The 16322-nt window shown below is 39.3% G+C and overlaps 3 protein-coding genes across 3 annotated transcripts; all 3 read right to left on the minus strand.

Annotated features, from left to right (window-relative positions):
- Positions 1-2663: 2663 nt before the first annotated feature.
- LOC127938135 (serine/threonine-protein kinase pim-2-like) lies at positions 2664-10364 on the minus strand. The gene is made up of 7 exons (XM_052534563.1): positions 10189-10364; positions 9886-10044; positions 3827-3921; positions 3690-3740; positions 3237-3612; positions 2977-3153; positions 2664-2856 (listed from the first exon to the last, which is right to left on the minus strand). The coding sequence occupies exons 4-7, from the start codon at positions 3705-3707 to the stop codon at positions 2753-2755; spliced, it is 675 nt and encodes a 224-aa protein (XP_052390523.1). The 5' UTR covers positions 3708-3740; positions 3827-3921; positions 9886-10044; positions 10189-10364; the 3' UTR covers positions 2664-2752.
- LOC127938138 (serine/threonine-protein kinase pim-2-like) lies at positions 8462-9620 on the minus strand. The gene is made up of 4 exons (XM_052534567.1): positions 9553-9620; positions 9083-9458; positions 8823-8999; positions 8462-8702 (listed from the first exon to the last, which is right to left on the minus strand). The coding sequence occupies exons 1-4, from the start codon at positions 9568-9570 to the stop codon at positions 8599-8601; spliced, it is 675 nt and encodes a 224-aa protein (XP_052390527.1). The 5' UTR covers positions 9571-9620; the 3' UTR covers positions 8462-8598.
- A 4006-nt stretch (positions 10365-14370) lies between the features above and the next one.
- LOC127938137 (serine/threonine-protein kinase pim-2-like) lies at positions 14371-15934 on the minus strand. Its single transcript, XM_052534566.1, has 6 exons — positions 15795-15934; positions 15599-15693; positions 15462-15512; positions 14992-15367; positions 14732-14908; positions 14371-14611 (listed from the first exon to the last, which is right to left on the minus strand). The coding sequence occupies exons 3-6, from the start codon at positions 15477-15479 to the stop codon at positions 14508-14510; spliced, it is 675 nt and encodes a 224-aa protein (XP_052390526.1). The 5' UTR covers positions 15480-15512; positions 15599-15693; positions 15795-15934; the 3' UTR covers positions 14371-14507.
- Between the last annotated feature and the right edge of the window lie 388 nt (positions 15935-16322).

Below are 16322 nucleotides of genomic sequence, written 5' to 3' on the forward strand. Positions count from 1 at the left end.
CATCGGTAAGTCCCCGATACGACCCCGCCTCACTTTGGTACATTTTCTCAGACTTAGCCAGGTCGTATTTTCCAGTTCTTAGGCGAAAGAGATTAAGAAAAGCTCTACAAAACCTCTTCTTAATTCTCTTTCGTCTCCCTGCCTCCCTTTCCCTATCAACGATCTCATCAGCACCACCAGGCGTCTCATCAAGAGGGTGAGGATGCCCGTGGTTTTCCGCCGTGATGGTCGTGTATTTGAGCAGCACACAGGTTTGGGGTGCGTCTACACGCTCCACTTTGCAGGCTTTCTTCAGTCGTGAAAACAGTCCCATGATAACACAGTTTTTTTTCACTCTGATAAACAGATTACTCCGAAACTTCAACCAACAAAATGTGCAAGTGAGTTCAGTGCCTTTAAGATAAGCGACACGTTCTAATTGTTGTGTGACGTCACAGGGGCTCATACGCAGATGAAACGATAGGAATGCGTGACCTGTTCCTTTTAAAAAAAAACATATCCATAACATAACAACGAATGCGTGGCCATTAAGTTACAATTATATAAAATAAATAAATGAATACATACAAATTATATGTGGAAAAATATGTAGCTAAAATGTAAACAATATTTGTTTCTAAACTATTACTCGGATGTTTGTATATGTAAACATATATTGGTAAAGATACCTGATTCAGCTGTTTATTTAAAACATTAATACATTAAACACAATAATAAAAATTAAAAAGTTGAGTTGTCCTCTTATCACTTTATTTACACATCAATTCCACCTCGGGATATTTGGGGAAAATACCTTATGAGTTAAAAACACTGAATACATACACATTAGGCTTTATACATTTGAATAAAGTTAACTAAAAAATCAACACTTGTTGTCTTGAGCTTAAAAAATTTCAAGCTAATATGGGATGTGTTTTTGGATTAAATATATATATATATATAAGTGTGTGTGTGTGTGTGCATGTGTGTACACCCCACACAAAAATTTTGTGAAATGGGTGAGTTGGGATTTACAGTGTATTGTCTTCTCAAAATCAAATCCACAAACAGTTACTGTTTTGGACAGTTTTCACTTATAAGCAATGCTTGATCTGTGCTGGAGTGGTGTGGATTATACTTATCAGACTCTCATTCTGACTGGACCAATTCACTGTAGTAGTTTGTAATATTTTAGTAAAATTTTTGTTTATTTTTTGTTTTGATACTGTGTCGTTGTCATTGCAACAAAGAACCAATTGAGAAACACTGTCCTACAAAATTAATTCATGTTTCTAGTTTAAGAATAGTTAATGAAACAAAGGTAGGTGTCCGCCTGCTTCTCCTGTACTCTATCCAATGAACCACACAGACATTCCAGACTCTGGGTATAATTCATAAACAGTCGGAGATGGAGTGACCTTGCTCTTCTCCCTCTCCAATCTCAGATCCTCTGGCAGTCTCATCTCTTCTCTGTTTGTTACAAAGCAGTGATGCTTGAGAGCACCTGTCCTGTAAAAACACTGCTTGTCCGTCTGCTCAGCTCACCCCTAAACCATCTCGATTGGACTGTGGAGGCCAGGTCATCTGGCGCAGCACCCCATCACTCTCCTTCTTGGTCAAATAGCCCTTGATGCCTTCGATGTGACTCTAGAATTTCCATAGTCATGTAAATAAAGAAAACTCATTGAATGAGAACGCATGTCCAAACTTTTGGGCTGTAGGCTACTGTATATAAAAAATAAATAAGTCAAACATGGGTCGTATTTTGTGTGAAGTATATCATTTAATATTAGTTTTCACTCTAACTTTTGTCTAATGGATTTTTATGTTATTATTTTTAAATCCACAGCTTTCCAAAATAATAATACATTCCAGCAGTCAACAGGAGAAAGAAAGAGGTCCAGTTTACAGACACTCTAGGAACACATAGCCTAGTGCATAACTACCTGTAAAGATAGGAAGGGCAATGAAGCAAATGCAAGTGAATGTAGTTTTAATGAGTAGATAAACAAATTAACAGAAGATAACCAGCAGGAACAGGATGGATAGAGATGAAGTCACACGTGGCCAGGAAGTAACGGTGAGATGAGACCGCAGGAGAGCGTGATGCAGGAACTGAGATGAGTGATCCGGTGGAGAGGTGAGTGGATGGGGCTCCAGAAGAGCTGTGATCCAACGTAGTGAAGACAGTCAGAAACAGGGACGAGAAACCAGGCATGTAACAGGGAGCTTCAAACAACAATCTGTCAAACAAACCGAAAGACAGGGCAATAAATAGGGAGCAGATAATGAGTGGCAGCTGAGGCTGATGAACAGAGACGCCCGTTTGAAAGGATCAGTGCAGACGAGAGACACAACAAAAACTCCACGCACATAGTGATCAACAGAGACGACGGTTTTACCAACCGTGACAATATCTTAAGACAAATGTATTATTAATACTTAATATTTTAATACTTTTTTCTTATAAAAATGATTCTTAATACTCAATACAAATAACTAAAACAAATGATAAATATAAATAATGCTGCTTCAAGGGATGGAAAGGCCACTCATGTCAGTCTGCTGGACACAAAGCTGACGGGAGACAGAAAACAACACAGTGGTCCTGACAGGGAGTCGTTTTTGGTTGTTTCCCATGTCTTACAGAACCTGAAACATAAATCAGTGTTATTAATCAAAATACATTACATTTAGAGCAAACTTGACTTTTAAATGTTTAAAATGATTGTATGAAGAAGAAGAAGAAGAGAAGAAAAACATTTAGCAAATCTTAGACTCTTAGTACCATAAACCAGTCATGAAGCAGCATCTCCTCCAGAATAAGTCTCTGCTGTGGATCAGGCTGCAGGCAAGAGCAAATCATCTGGCAGCACTCTGTTCAAAAAGATGAGTGGGGTGTCTGATTGTTAACTTGACACTGTTTTATATGTAGATTGTATATTTTTATAATTAGAGCTCAAATTGTCAGTCTTCGTTCTATGATGAAGATCTCACCTTTTGACAGGTCAGGGTTGGACTGAACGTTCTTACTGATCATGTGCAGGTCTTTGTCTTCTGGAAAATACCCGCACACCATCACAAACAGCAGGATCCCCAATGACCAAACTGTCGCCGGCTTTGCATGGTACCTGCCGTCGACATCAAACTCCGGTGGACAGAAAATTTCTGTGCCTAGAAAGAAGAGATTTTATATTTAATGCATTTATACAGCAGGATGTGTTTCAGTGAGCTAAACACGCTGCTGGCAAACATACCATTGAAGGCCACGTAGGCAGAATCCTTCATGAGCGTGCCGCACCCGAAGTCGATCAACTTGACCTCCAACGTGTCGGGGTTCACTATGAGGTTCTCCAGTTTTATATCTCGATGGAAGACTCCACGCTCGCAGCAAATCTTAGAGGCATGAATGACCTGAGACATAACATTTCGTGCCATCTCTTCATTGAGCCTTCGTTGGAGCTTCACAAAACTAAACATGCTCATGCTTGGCACGGGCCGCTCAAAGACCATGACATAGTGGTCCGGGTCATCCTGCCAGTCCAGCAGCTTAATTATCTGTGGAACACGGGGGCCCTTGTTAGCCATGAGTGTCAGGCCGATCTCCATGGGAAGGTGTTTGGGATGACCAGGCTTAAAGGACAAAGTTACATTAACATGAATTTAAGATTTCAGAAATGGAAGCAGTTACTGAGAAGCAGGCTACTCACAACTCTTATATATGGCATATTTGGAGTCTTTTCAGCAATTTTCACAGCCACCTGAGCAACAAAGCAAAGAATTAACAATAAGCATTTGCACAGAGGTCATTCCATTCATAAATCGGAGTAAAAATAAATAAATAAACCTTAAGGCCATCCTTGCAGCGAGTCCCTGCATGTACGTGGCTGTTGCTTCCTTCACCCAGCTTGGAGCCAAATTCATATCGCCAGAAAATGTGGTCTATTAGAAGATAAACAAATGTAGGTAGAATGAAATACATTTTTAAGCATTTTATCATTTATAATAACATTTTCTACTTCCTTACTGTTCTCCGGCTCCTCCGCTTCATCATCTTCAGAGGAGCTAGCTGGAGTGTGGACGTCCTGAGGTTGGAGGACGCCCTCCTCAGCAGCAGGGAGGACTTCAGAGACTGGAGCTTCTCCATGATCATGAATCTCTACAATTTGCTGTAGAGAAGACTGGTCTACAGAGGGGAATACCAATAGTATGAATCCAGTCTGATATGAATACACTATTGCTTACTCAAATTAGTCAAATCTTTATTTACGGCACTTTAGAAAAAAATGTGAATGTGATAATTGTTTTATAGATTATGGCAGTAAACTTACCCTTGACCAGTTCTGCTTTGTCATCTTCAGCAGAACTTACTGGAGCATCGATGTCCTGATGTTGGAGGGTGCCCTGCTCCAGCTGATCCTCAGCAGCAGGGAGGACTTCAGAGACTGGAGCTTCTCCATGATCATGAATCTCTACAATTTTCTGTAGAGAAATCTGGTCTACAGAGGGGAATACCAATAGTATGAATCCAATCTGATATGAATACACTATTGCTTACTCAAATTAGTCACATTTTTATTTATGGCACTTTTGAAAAATTGTGAATGTGATAATTGTTTTATAGGTTATGGCAGTAAACTTACCCTTGACCAGTTCTGCTTTGTCATCTTCAGCAGAATTTACTGGAGCATCGACGTCCTGATGTTGGAGGACGTCCTGCTCCAGCTGATCCTCAGCGATGAGGACTTCAGAGACTGGAGCTTCATGAAGATCACAGATCTCTATAATGTGCTGTAGAGATGACTGATCTAAAGAAGGGAATACCAGTAATATTTATAGAATATTGTATAATCAGATTACAGTAGTTTTTCAAGGGGTCTTTTGAAAGAAATAAACATCTCCAAACAATGTAAATTGATTGGTTTCTGAATAAAAGTGTGTACTGATTGGTTTGTTAATGTACTGTGTGTACTGATTGGTTTGGTATGGCAGTAAATTTACCCTTGTCCAGCACTTCCACTATGTCCTCTTCAGTCAAACCAACTGGAGTGTGGATGTCCTGAGATTGAGGGACACCCTGAGGTTGAGGGACGTCCTGAGATTGAGGGACACCCTGAGGTTGAGGGACGTCCTGAGATTGAGGGACACCCTGAGGTTGAGGAACGCCCGGAGATTGAGGGACACCCTGAGATTGAGGGACACCCTGAGGTTGAGGGACGCCCGGAGATTGAGGGACACCCTGAGGTTGAGGAACATCCTGCTCCAGGTGTTTCTCTAAAGCTGGGAGAACCTCAGAAGCATGAGCTTCTTGATGATCATGGATCTCTACAACAGGGATGTGTTGTAGAGAAGTCTGATCTAAAGAGGAAACATTAATAAAATAAGTTAAAAATTATGAAGAATTAAAAAGTATTGAACAATTCAATTTCTGTAGACAATGTAAACCTATTTATTTTTGGTTATGACACCTAAATAAATTTGTCTATATAATTTATATACAATTTTATTTCAGTTTCAGTTTAAGTTATTTTAGGAACTTACATCAAGTTAACTAAGTGAAAATAAGAGATGTTGCTCTGGTAACATTGTTTTAAATATTTGTTTTAATTAATTTCAGTTGACATTTATTTTATTTGAAGTAAGAAAAATGACTTTTCTGGTTTTGGTTGTCTGTAATAGTCTAAAAAAATAAAATGTCATTTCACTTGTGATCTTTAAGCTCTCACTCTAAAATGTTTGGGATGATAATCTTTTTTTTATTTTTCTGGTCCAGTTATTTTTCTTTTGTAGATTTTTGCTTATAAAAATCGGTACACAAGAACAACAAAAGTTTCCCTAGTGAAAGAAATACAAACCTCTATCATCATATGTGATTTTACCATCGGTAAGTCCCCGATACGACCCCGCCTCACTTCGGTACACTTTCTCAGACTTAGCCAGGTCGTATTTTCCAGTTCTTAGGCGAAAGAGATTAAGAAAAGCTCTACAAAACCTCTTCTTAATTCTCTCTCGTCTCCCTGCCTCCCTTTCCCTATCAACTATCTCATCAGCACCACCAGGCGTCTCATCAAGAGGGTGAGGATGCCCGTGGTTTTCCGCCGTGATGGTCGTGTATTTGAGCAGCACACAGGTTTGGGGTGCGTCTACACGCTCCACTTTGCAGGCTTTCTTCAGTCGTGAAAACAGTCCCATGATAACACAGTTTTTTCCACTCTGAAAAACCGATTACTCCGAAACTTCAACCAACAAAATGTGCAAGTGAGTTCAGTGCCTTTAAGATAAGCGACACGTTCTAATTGTTGTGTGACGTCACAGGGGCTCATACGCGGATGAAACGATAGGAATGCGTGACCTGTTCCTTTTGAATAAAAACATATCCATAACATAACAACGAATGCGTGGCCATTAAGTTACAATTATATAAAATAAATAAATGAATACATACAAATTATATGTGGAAAAATATGTAGCTAAAATGTAAACAATATTTGTTTCTAAACTATTACTCGGATGTTTGTATATGTAAACATATATTGGTAAAGATACCTGATTCAGCTGTTTATTTAAAACATTAATACATTAAACACAATAATAAAAATTAAAAAGTTGAGTTGTCATCTTATCACTTTATTTACACATCAATTCCACCTCGGGATATTTGGGGAAAATACCTTATGAGTAAAAAACACTGAATACATACACATTAGGCTTTATACATTTGAATAAAGTTAACAAAAAAATCAACACTTGTTGTCTTGAGCTTAAAAAATTTCAAGTTAATATGGGATGTGTTTTTGGATTAAATATATATAAGTGTGTGAGTGTGTGTGCATGTGTGTACACCCCACACAAAAATTTTGTGAAATGGGTGAGTTGGGATTTACAGTGTATTGTCTTCTCAAAATCAAATCCACAAACAGTTACTGTTTTGGACAGTTTTCACTTATAAGCAATGCTTGATCTGTGCTGGAGTGGTGTGGATTATACTTATCAGACTCTCATTCTGACTGGACCAATTCACTGTAGTAGTTTGTAATATTTTAGTAAAATTTTTGTTTATTTTTTGTTTTGATACTGTGTCGTTGTCATTGCAACGAAGAACCAATTGAGAAACACTGTCCTACAAAATTAATTCATGTTTCTAGTTTAAGAATAGTTAATGAAACAAAGGTAGGTGTCCGCCTGCTTCTCCTGTACTCTATCCAATGAACCACACAGACATTCCAGACTCTGGGTATAATTCATAAACAGTCGGAGATGGAGTGACCTTGCTCTTCTCCTCCAATCTCAGATCCTCTGGCAGTCTCATCTCTTCTCGGTTCGTTACAAAGCAGTGATGCTTGAGAGCACCTGTCCTGTAAAAACACTGCTTGTCCGTCAGCTCAGCTCACCCCTAAACCATCTCGATTGGACTGTGGAGGCCAGGTCATCTGGCGCAGCACCCCATCACTCTCCTTCTTGGTCAAATAGCCCTTGATGCCTTCGATGTGACTCTAGAATTTCCATAGTCATGTAAATAAAGAAAACTCATTGAATGAGAACGCATGTCCAAACTTTTGGGCTGTAGGCTACTGTATATAAAAAATAAATAAGTCAAACATGGGTCATATTTTGTGTGAAGTATATCATTTAATATTAGTTTTCACTCTAACTTTTGTCTTATGGATTTTTATGTTATTATTTTTAAATCCACAGCTTTCCAAAATAATAATACATTCCAGCAGTCAGCAGGAGAAAGAAAGAGGTCCAGTTTACAGACACTCTAGGAACACATAGCCTAGTGCATAACTATCTGTAAAGATAGGAAGGGCAATGAAGCAAATGCAAGTGAATGTAGTTTTAATGAGTAGATAAACAAATTAACAGAAGATAACCAGCAGGAACAGGATGGATAGAGATGAAGTCACACGTGGCCAGGAAGTAACGGTGAGATGAGACCGCAGGAGAGCGTGATGCAGGAACTGAGATGAGTGATCCGGTGGAGAGGTGAGTGGATGGGGCTCCAGAAGAGCTGTGATCCAACGTAGTGAAGACAGCCAGAAACAGGGACGAGAAACCAGGCATGTAACAGGGAGCTTCAAACAACAATCTGTCAAACAAACCGAAAGACAGGGCAATAAATAGGGAGCAGATAATGAGTGGCAGCTGAGGCTGATGAACAGAGACGCCCGTTTGAAAGGATCAGTGCAGACGAGAGACACAACAAAAACTCCACGCACATAGTGATCAACAGAGACGACGGTTTTACCAACCATGACAATATCTTAAGACAAATGTATTATTTATACTTAATATTTTAATACTTTTTTCTCATAAAAATGATTCTTAATACTCAATACAAATAACTAAAACAAATGATAAATATAAATAATGCTGCTTCAAGGGATGGAAAGGCCACTCATGTCAGTCTGCTGGACACAACGCTGACGGGAGACAGAAAACAACACAGTGGTCCTGACAGGGAGTCGTTTTTGGTTGTTTCCCATGTCTTACAGAACCTGAAACATAAATCAGTGTTATTAATCAAAATACCTTACATTTAGAGCAAACTTGACTTTTAAATGTTTAAAATGATTGTATGAAGAAGAAGAAGAAGAGAAGAAAAACATTTAGCAAATCTTAGACTCTTAGTACCATAAACCAGTCATGAAGCAGCATCTCCTCCAGAATAAGTCTCTGCTGTGGATCAGGCTGCAGGCAAGAGCAAATCATCTGGCAGCACTCTGTTCAAAAAGATGAGTGGGGTGTCTGATTGTTAACTTGACACTGTTTTATATGTAGATTGTATATCTTTATGATTAGAGCTCAAATTGTCAGTCTTCGTTCTATGAGGAAGATCTCACCTTTTGACAGGTCAGGGTTGGACTGAACGTTCTTACTGATCATGTGCAGGTCTTTGTCTTCTGGAAAATACCCGCACACCATCACAAACAGCAGGATCCCTAATGACCAAACTGTCGCCGGCTTTGCATGGTACCTGCCGTCGACATCAAACTCCGGTGGACAGAAAATTTCTGTGCCTAGAAAGAAGAGATTTTATATTTAATGCATTTATACAGCAGGATGTGTTTCAGTGAGCTAAACACGCTGCTAGCAAACATACCATTGAAGGCCACGTAGGCAGAATCCTTCATGAGCGTGCCGCACCCGAAGTCGATCAACTTGACCTCCAACGTGTCGGGGTTCACTATGAGGTTCTCCAGTTTTATATCTCGATGGAAGACTCCACGCTCGCAGCAAATCTTAGAGGCATGAATGACCTGAGACATAACATTTCGTGCCATCTCTTCATTGAGCCTTTGTTGGAGCTTCACAAAACTAAACATGCTCATGCTTGGCACGGGCCGCTCAAAGACCATGACATAGTGGTCCGGGTCATCCTGCCAGTCCAGCAGCTTAATTATCTGTGGAACACGGGGGCCCTTATTAGCCATGAGTGTCAGGCCGATCTCCATGGGAAGGTGTTTGGGATGACCAGGCTAAAAGGACAAAGTTACATTAACATGAATTTAAGATTTCAGAAATGGAAACAGTAACTGAGAAGCAATGATATACAGAGTGCAGGCTACTCACAACTCTTAAATATGGCATATTTGGAGTCTTTTCAGCAATTTTCACAGCCACCTGAGCAACAAGGCAAAGAATTAACAATAAGCATTTGCACAGAGGTCATTCCATTCATAAATCGGAGTAAAAATAAATAAATAAACCTTAAGGCCATCCTTGCAGCGAGTCCCTGCATGTATGTGGCTGTTGCTTCCTTCACCCAGCTTGGAGCCAAATTCATATCGCCAGAAAATGTGGTCTATTAGAAGATAAACAAATGTAGGTAGAATGAAATACATTTTTTAGCATTTTATCATTTATAATAACATTTTCTACTTCACAAACATGTATTATCCTTACTGTTCTCCGGCTCCTCCGCTTCATCATCTTCAGAGGAGCTAGCTGGAGTGTGGACGTCCTGAGGTTGGAGGACGCCCTCCTCAGCAGCAGGGAGGACTTCAGAGACTGGAGCTTCTCCATGATCATGAATCTCTACAATTTGCTGTAGAGAAATCTGGTCTACAGAGGGGAATACCAATAGTATGAATCCAGTCTGATATGAATACACTATTGCTTACTCAAATTAGTCAAATCTTTATTTACGGCACTTTTGAAAAATTGTGAATGTGATAATTGTTTTATAGATTATGGCAGTAAACTTACCCTTGACCAGTTCTGCTTTGTCATCTTCAGCAGAATTTACTGGAGCATCGATGTCCTGATGTTGGAGGACGCCCTGCTCCAGCTGATCCTCAGCAGCAGGGAGGACTTCAGAGACTGGAGCTTCTCCATGATCATGAATCTCTACAATTTGCTGTAGAGAAGACTGGTCTACAGAGGGGAATACCAATAGTATGAATCCAGTCTGATATGAATACACTATTGCTTACTCAAATTAGTCACATTTTTATTTATGGCACTTTTGAAAAATTGTGAATGTGATAATTGTTTTATAGGTTATGGCAGTAAACTTACCCTTGACCAGTTCTGCTTTGTCATCTTCAGCAGAACTTACTGGAGCATCGACGTCCTGATGTTGGAGGACGTCCTGCTCCAGCTGATCCTCAGCGATGAGGACTTCAGAGACTGGAGCTTCATGAAGATCACAGATCTCTATAATGTGCTGTAGAGATGACTGATCTAAAGAAGGGAATACCAGTAATATTTATAGAATATTGTATAATCAGATTACAGCAGTTTTTCAAGGGGTCTTTTGAAAGAAATAAACATCTCCAAACAATGTAAATTGATTGGTTTCTAAATAAAAGTGTGTACTGATTGGTTTGTTAATGTACTGTGTGTACTGATTGGTTTGGTTTGGCAGTAAATTTACCCTTGACCAGCGCTTCCACTATGTCCTCTTCAGTCAAACCAACTGGAGTGTGGATGTCCTGAGGTTGAGGGACGTCCTGAGATTGAGGGACACCCTGAGGTTGAGGGACGTCCTGAGATTGAGGGACACCCTGAGGTTGAGGGACGTCCTGAGATTGAGGGACACCCTGAGGTTGAGGGACGCCCGGAGATTGAGGGACACCCTGAGGTTTAGGAACATCCTGCTCCAGGTGTTTCTCTAAAGCTGGGAGGACCTCAGAAGCATGAGCTTCTTGATGATCATGGATCTCTACAACAGGGATGTGTTGTAGAGAAGTCTGATCTAAAGAGGAAACATTAATAACATAAGTTAAAAATTATGAAGAATTAAAAAGTATTGAACAATTCAATTTCTGTAGACAATGTAAACCTATTTATTTTTGGTTATGACACCTAAATAAATTTGTCTCTATAATTTATATACAATTTTATTTCAGTTTCAGTTTAAGTTATTTTAGTAACTTACATCAAGTTAACTAAGTGAAAATAAGAGATGTTGCTCTGGTAACATTGTTTTAAATATTTGTTTTAATTAATTTCAGTTGACATTTATTTTATTTGAAGTAACAAAAATGACTTTTCTGGTTTTGGTTGTCTGTAATAGTCTAAAAAAAATAAAATGTCATTTCACTTGTGATCTTTAAGCTCTCACTCTAAAATGTTTGGGATGATAATCTTTTTTTTCTTTTTCTGGTCCAGTTATTTTTCTTTTGTAGGTTTTTGCTTATAAAAATCTGTACACAAGAACAACAAAAGTTTCCCTAGTGAAAGAAATACAAACCTCTATCATCATATGTGATTTTACCATCGGTAAGTCCCCGATACGACCCCGCCTCACTTCGGTACACTTTCTCAGACTTAGCCAGGTCGTATTTTCCAGTTCTTAGGCGAAAGAGATTAAGAAAAGCTCTACAAAACCTCTTCTTAATTCTCTCTCGTCTCCCTGCCTCCCTTTCCCTGTCAACGATCTCATCAGCACCACCAGGCGTCTCATCAAGAGGGTGAGGATGCCCGTGGTTTTCCGCCGTGATGGTCGTGTATTTGAGCAGCACACAGGTTTGGGGTGCGTCTACACGCTCCACTTTGCAGGCTTTCTTCAGTCGTGAAAACAGTCCCATGATAACACAGTTTTTTCCACTCTGAAAAACCGATTACTCCGAAACTTCAACCAACAAAATGTGCAAGTGAGTTCAAAGCCTTTAAGATAAGCGACACGTTCTAATTGTTGTGTGACGTCACAGGGGCTCATACGCGGATGAAACGATAGGAATGCGTGACCTGTTCCTTTTGAATAAAAACATATCCATAACATAACAACGTATGCGTGGCCATTAAGTTACAATTATATAAAATAAATAAATGAATACATACAAATTATATGTGGAAAAATATGTAGCTAAAATGTAAACAATATTTGTTTCTAAACTATTACTCGGATGTTTGTATATGTAAACATATATTGGTAAAGATACCTGATTCAGCTGTTTATTTAAAACATTAATACATTAAACACAATAATAAAAATTAAAAAGTTGAGTTGTGATCTTATCACTTTATTTACACATCAATTCCACCTCGGGATATTTGGGGAAAATACCTTATGAGTTAAAAACACTGAATACATACACATTAGGCTTTATACATTTGAATAAAGTTAACTAAAAAATCAACACTTGTTGTCTTGAGCTTAAAAAATGTCTAGCTAATATGGGATGTGTTTTTGGATTAATATATATATATATATATATATATATATATATATATATATATATATATATATATATATAAAAGTGTGTGTGTGTGTGTGTGTGTGTGTGTGTGCATGTGTGTACACCCCACACAAAAATTTTGTGAAATGGGTGAGTTGGGATTTACAGTGTATTGTCTTCTCAAAATCAAATCCACAAACAGTTGCTGTTTTGGACAGTTTTCACTTATAAGATTGATCTGTGCTGGAGTGGTGTGGATTATACTTATCAGACTCTCATTCTGACTGGACCAATTCACTGTAGTAGTTTGTAATATTTTAGTAAAATTTTTGTTTATTTTTTGTTTTGATACTGTGTCGTTGTCATTGCAACGAAGAACCAATTGAGAAACACTGTCCTACAAAATTAATTCATGTTTCTAGTTTAAGAATAGTTAATGAAACAAAGGTAGGTGTCCACCTGCTTCTCCTGTAGTCTATCCAATGAACCACACAGATCATTCCAGACTCTGGGTATAATTCATAAACAGTCGGAGATGGAGTGACCTTGCTTTTGCTCTTCTTCTCCAATCTCAGATCCTCTGGCAGTCTCATCTCTTCTCGGTTCGTTACAAAGCAGTGATGCTTGAGAGCACCTGTCCTGTAAAAACACTGCTTGTCCGTCTGCTCAGCTCACCCCTAAACCATCTCGATTGGACTGTGGAGGCCAGGTCATCTGGCGCAGCACCCCATCACTCTCCTTCTTGGTCAAATAGCCCTTGATGCCTTCGCTGTGACTCTAGAATTTCCATAGTCATGTAAATAAAGAAAACTCATTGAATGAGAACGCATGTCCAAACTTTTGGGCTGTAGGCTACTGTATATAAAAAATAAATAAGTCAAACATGGGTCGTATTTTGTGTGAAGTATATCATTTAATATTAGTTTTCACTCTAACTTTTGTCTTATGGATTTTTATGTTATTATTTTTAAATTCACAGCTTTCCAAAATAATAATACATTCCAGCAGTCAACAGGAGAAAGAAAGAGGTCCAGTTTATAGACACTCTAGGAACACATAGCCTAGTGCATAACTATCTGTAAAGATAGGAAGGGCAATGAAGCAAATGCAAGTGAATGTAGTTTTAATGAGTAGATAAACAAATTAACAGAAGATAACCAGCAGGAACAGGATGGAGAGAGATGAAGTCACACGTGGCCAGGAAGTAACGGTGAGATGAGACCCCCGGAGAGCGTGATGCAGGAACTGAGATGAGTGATCCGGTGGAGAGGTGAGTGGATGGGGCTCCAGAAGAGCTGTGATCCAACGTAGTGAAGACAGTCAGAAACAGGGACGAGAAACCAGGCATGTAACAGAGGGCTTCAAACAACAATCTGTCAAACAAACCGAAAGACAGGGCAATAAATAGGGAGCAGATAATGAGTGGCAGCTGAAGCTGATGAACAGAGACGCCCGTTTGAAAGGATCATTGCAGACGAGAGACACAACAAAAACTCCACGCAATAGTGATCAACAGAGACGACGGTTTTACCAACCATGACAATATCTTAAGACAAATGTATTATTTATACTTAATATTTTAATACTTTTTTCTCATAAAAATGATTCTTAATACTCAATACAAATAACTAAAACAAATGATAAATATAAATAATGCTGCTTCAAGGGATGGAAAGGCCACTCATGTCAGTCTGCTGGACACAACGCTGACGGGAGACAGAAAACAACACAGTGGTCCTGACAGGGAGTCGTTTTTGGTTGTTTCCCATGTCTTACAGAACCTGAAACATAAATCAGTGTTATTAATCAAAATACCTTACATTTAGAGCAAACTTGACTTTTAAATGTTTAAAATGATTGTATGAAGAAGAAGAAGAAGAGAAGAAAAACATTTAGCAAATCTTAGACTCTTAGTACCATAAACCAGTCATGAAGCAGCATCTCCTCCAGAATAAGTCTCTGCTGTGGATCAGGCTGCAGGCAAGAGCAAATCATCTGGCAGCACTCTGTTCAAAAAGATGAGTGGGGTGTCTGATTGTTAACTTGACACTGTTTTATATGTAGATTGTATATTTTTATGATTAGAGCTCAAATTGTCAGTCTTCGTTCTATGATGAAGATCTCACCTTTTGACAGGTCAGGGTTGGACTGAACGTTCTTACTGATCATGTGCAGGTCTTTGTCTTCTGGAAAATACCCGCACACCATCACAAACAGCAGGATCCCCAATGACCAAACTGTCGCCGGCTTTGCATGGTACCTGCCGTCGACATCAAACTCCGGTGGACAGAAAATTTCTGTGCCTAGAAAGAAGAGATTTTATATTTAATGCATTTATACAGCAGGATGTGTTTCAGTGAGCTAAACACGCTGCTGGCAAACATACCATTGAAGGCCACGTAGGCAGAATCCTTCATGAGCGTGCCGCACCCGAAGTCGATCAACTTGACCTCCAACGTGTCGGGGTTCACTATGAGGTTCTCCAGTTTTATATCTCGATGGAAGACTCCACGCTCGCAGCAAATCTTAGAGGCATGAATGACCTGAGACATAACATTTCGTGCCATCTCTTCATTGAGCCTTCGTTGGAGCTTCACAAAACTAAACATGCTCATGCTTGGCACGGGCCGCTCAAAGACCATGACATAGTGGTCCGGGTCATCCTGCCAGTCCAGCAGCTTAATTATCTGTGGAACAGGGGGGCCGTTATTAGCCATGAGTGTCAGGCCGATCTCCATGGGAAGGTGTTTGGGATGACCAGGCTAAAAGGACAAAGTTACATTAACATGAATTTAAGATTTCAGAAATGGAAACAGTTACTGAGAAGCAATGATATACAGAGTGCAGGCTACTCACAACTCTTATATATGGCATATTTGGAGTCTTTTCAGCAATTTTCACAGCCACCTGAGCAACAAAGCAAAGAATTAACAATAAGCATTTGCACAGAGGTCATTCCATTCATAAATCGGAGTACAAATAAATAAATAAACCTTAAGGCCATCCTTGCAGCGAGTCCCTGCATGTATGTGGCTGTTGCTTCCTTCACCCAGCTTGGAGCCAAATTCATATCGCCAGAAAATGTGGTCTATTAGAAGATAAACAAATGTAGGTAGAATGAAATACATTTTTAAGCATTTTATCATTTACAATAACATTTTCTACTTCACAAATATGTATTATCCTTACTGTTCTCCGGCTCCTCTGCTTCATCATCTTCAGAGGAGCTAGCTGGAGTGTGGACGTCCTGAGGTTGGAGGACGCCCTCCTCAGCAGCAGGGAGGACTTCAGAGACTGGAGCTTCTCCATGATCATGAATCTCTACAATTTGTTGTAGAGAAGACTGGTCTACAGAGGGGAATACCAATAGTATGAATCCAGTCTGATATGAATACACTATTGCTTACTCAAATTAGTCAAATCTTTATTTACGGCACTTTAGAAAAAATTGTGAATGTGATAATTGTTTTATAGATTATGGCAGTAAACTTACCCTTGACCAGTTCTGCTTTGTCATCTTCAGCAGAATTTACTGGAGCATCGATGTCCTGATGTTGGAGGACGCCCTGCTCAAGCTGATCCTCAGCAGCAGGGAGGACTTCAGAGACTGGAGCTTCTCCATGATCATGAATCTCTACAATTTGCTGTAGAGAAGACTGGTCTACAGAGGGGAATACCAATAGTATGAATCCAGTCTGATATGAATACACTATTGCT

This window comes from Carassius gibelio, chromosome A20 (assembly GCF_023724105.1).
Source record: "Carassius gibelio isolate Cgi1373 ecotype wild population from Czech Republic chromosome A20, carGib1.2-hapl.c, whole genome shotgun sequence".
In the NCBI taxonomy this organism is placed as follows: Eukaryota; Metazoa; Chordata; class Actinopteri; order Cypriniformes; family Cyprinidae; genus Carassius; species Carassius gibelio.